At 44.8% G+C, this 3402-nt stretch overlaps 1 protein-coding gene across 1 annotated transcript; it reads left to right on the top strand.

Annotated features, from left to right (window-relative positions):
* Positions 1–819: 819 nt before the first annotated feature.
* On the top strand, positions 820–3186 carry LOC308611050 (MSL complex subunit 3-like; the record flags this gene model as incomplete). The annotated part of the gene is made up of 2 exons (XM_081259989.1): positions 820–2389; positions 2569–3186. The coding sequence occupies one exon, from the start codon at positions 820–822 to the stop codon at positions 2386–2388; it is 1569 nt and encodes a 522-aa protein (XP_081116115.1). The 3' UTR covers position 2389; positions 2569–3186.
* Positions 3187–3402: the final 216 nt, after the last annotated feature.

The following is a 3402-nucleotide window of genomic DNA, read 5'->3' as shown; positions in this document are numbered from 1 at the left end:
CCCCATACCACCAAGCAATTCTCCAGACACTAGCTGGGCATTCTACAATTCAATTCAGTTCAACTCAATTCATACACCATTTACCTGATCTACCCAGAGACAGCATCAGATTCCATAAGTTAAGAGGTCAGCCCTACCAGACTGCCCCACCCCACATACCTGAGACACCAGGCACAAGCCCAGGTGTCACCTGTGCTTCTGACTGACTGACTGTAGATCAGAGTTTCCCACAACCTCCTCCTTGGGTTCTATTATTTGCTAGAGTGGTTCACAGAACTCAGGAAACACATTTATTCACCAGATTACCAGTTTTTTAATAAAAAGATATAACTCAGGAACTGCCAGATATGTAGGGCAAGGCATGGGGAAAGGGTGGGAGCTTCCCTTCGCTCTGAGAGCACCATTCTCCCCAAACCTTCACACGTTCACCAGCCCAGAAGCTCTCCCACACCCAGTCCTTCTGGATGTTCGTGGAGGCTTCATGACTTAGGCAAGATTGAATAACTCATTGGCCATTGGTGACTTCAATTTCTAGCCCCTCTCCCTTCTCTAGATGTCCTGGGGTGGGACTGAATGCTCCAACCCTCTAACCACAATGTTGGTTCTCCTGACAACCAGCCCCCATCCTTAGGTGCTTCCAAATGTCACCCAGTTGTGTTAACATAAACCCAGTTGTGGCACAAAAGAGCTTGTTATGAATAACAAGACGCTTTATGGCTCTGAAGAGTTTTTTAGGAATTGAGGACAAAAGACTAAATATTATCACAAAAATGCTACCATTGTTCTTATTTATCAAGAAATTCCTCTTACGATGAGCAAATGAGCGCGAGCGAGGGCATGAAATTTAAATTCCACTCAGGGGAGGAAGTGCTGTGCTTCGAGCCTGACCCCACCAAGGCGCGAGTGCTGTACGATGCCAAGATTGTCGATGTTATTGTTGGGAAAGACGAAAAAGGCAGAAAGATCCCAGAATATCTGATCCATTTTAATGGTTGGAACAGAAGCTGGGATAGATGGGCAGCTGAAGATCATGTCCTTCGTGACACCGATGAAAATCGGAGATTACAGCGTAAATTGGCAAGGAAAGCTGTAGCTCGCCTGAGAAGCACAGGAAGAAAGAAGAAGCGCTGCAGGTTGCCTGGTGTGGATTCTGTCTTAAAAAGCCTCCCTGCTGAAGAAAAAGATGAAAATGTTGAAAACTCAATAAGCAGTTCTTCTGATGACAGTAGTGAAGAAAAGGATGAAGAAATAAGTGAAGAAAGTGATATTGAAGAAAAGACTGAAGTGAAGGAGGAACCAGAGCTGCATGCAAAAAAGGAAATGGAAGAAAGAACAATAACTATAGAAATCCCTGAAGTTCTGAAGAAGAAGCTTGAGGACGATTGTTACTATATCAACAGGAGGAAACGGTTAGTGAAACTTCCGTGCCAGACCAACATCATAACTATTTTGGAATCATACGTGAAGCATTTTGCTATCAATGCAGCCTTTTCAGCCAATGAGAGGCCTCGTCACCATCACGCTATGCCACATGCCAACATGAATGTGCATTATATCCCAGCAGAAAAGAACGTTGACCTTTGTAAGGAGATGGTGGATGGATTAAGAATAACCTTTGATTACACTCTCCCATTGGTTTTGCTCTATCCATATGAACAAGTTCAGTATAAAAAGGTGACTTCGTCCAAATTTTTTCTTCCGATTAAGGAAAGTACCACAAACACTAATAGGAACCCAGAGGAGCTCTCTCCAAGCCCACCTTTGTTGAATCCATCCACACCACAGTCCACAGAGAGTCAGCCCACCACAGGCGAGCCAGCCACCCCCAAAAGGCGCAAAGCCGAGCCGGAAGCCTTGCAGTCTCTGCGGCGGTCCACACGCCACTCGGCCAATTGCGACCGGCTGTCGGAGAGCAGCGCCTCGCCCCAGCCCAAGCGCCGGCAGCAGGACGCGTCTGCCAGCATGCCCAAGCTGTTCCTGCACCTGGAAAAGAAGACACCCGTTCATAGCAGATCATCCTCACCCGTTCCTCTGACCCCTAGCAAGGAAGGGAGTGCGGGGTTTGCTGGCTTTGAAGGCAGAAGAACTAATGAAATAAATGAGGTCCTCTCCTGGAAACCTGTACCCGACAGTTACCCCCCAGGTGACCAGCCACCTCCACCCTCTTACATTTATGGGGCGCAACACTTGCTGCGATTGTTCGTGAAACTTCCAGAAATCCTTGGAAAGATGTCCTTTTCTGAGAAGAATCTGAAGGCTTTACTGAAGCACTTTGATCTCTTTCTGAGGTTTTTAGCAGAATACCATGATGACTTTTTCCCAGAGTCTGCCTATGTTGCTGCCTGTGAGGCGCACTACAGCACGAAGAACCCCAGGGCGATTTATTAAGGTTTTGATGGTTCTGGAAGAACAGCTTCTCTATCTAGCTTTGCACTCTCGGTTCCCGATAAAGAACTAGGGAGTTGGTGGGCCTTCCTTAGAGCGAATGCGACACCCGCCTTGGGGGGGTGTGGCAGAGGCGGGCCCATTTGTTTGAGTTGCTTACCTACCGTAGTTATTTCTGTTAAGGATTACTTCCTAGGTACCTGAACGGCCTCCAACATGTGACCCTTGCCACGGTACATGTCATCTGTGACGGCGGGAAAAGAGCAGCTGTGTTCACAGTGAAATGTTCACGAAAGTGTGCGTAGGTTGGGCTGTTTCAGTAGACGGAGTTACTTTTTAGCAATAACCACATTTTTAAACTATTTGTTAGCATTAAACAAAATTGTTTTGCAAACCGTTTTCATTCTTGTGATGAGGCTGAGCAACAAAACATTAGTTTTACTTGGAAACCGAAAAGTAGTCCCAGAATATTTTAGAGGGGGTTGATATTGATGGCAAAAAGAAAATTTGCAGCTATACATTTGCTTGTTACAGTTCCTTTTCTATAAAACCTTATTTTTGGTGACCTAAATAAAGCATTGCCTGAAAAAAAAAAAAGAAATTCCTCTTGTCCCATTATCTCTACGTGGCATGACAAACATTTGTTTACCAAGCATTGGTTCTTCCCATCTCCCTATAAATTGTCTTCCTCCCCTTTGGAATCCCAGACCCCTACCTCTTCTCCTTAGCTCAGCATGGCACACAAGCCTTAACTGCCTGTCTTGAATCCTCTCAATTCTGTGTGAGGCTCCATATACACAAAATTTCATTTTTTTCTCCTGTTAATGTCTTATGTCAACTTAATTAGTAGACCAGGCAAAAGAACCTACAAGAATAGAGGAAAAATGTTTCCTCTTCAACAGTACTAATATCAATTTTTTAGTTATGGACATTGTACTATAGTTTTATAAGTGGTTATCACTAGCCGAAGTTTGGTAAATGTTACAATGTAATCGATGTAGTACTTTTGGAACTTGC

This window comes from Mesoplodon bidens (assembly GCF_964165515.1).
Source record: "Mesoplodon bidens genome assembly, contig: HAP1_SCAFFOLD_154, whole genome shotgun sequence".
Classification (NCBI taxonomy): domain Eukaryota; kingdom Metazoa; phylum Chordata; class Mammalia; order Artiodactyla; family Ziphiidae; genus Mesoplodon; species Mesoplodon bidens.
The sequence above is the reverse complement of the archived record's forward strand: the minus strand, read 5'-3'. Positions and strand labels throughout refer to the sequence as shown.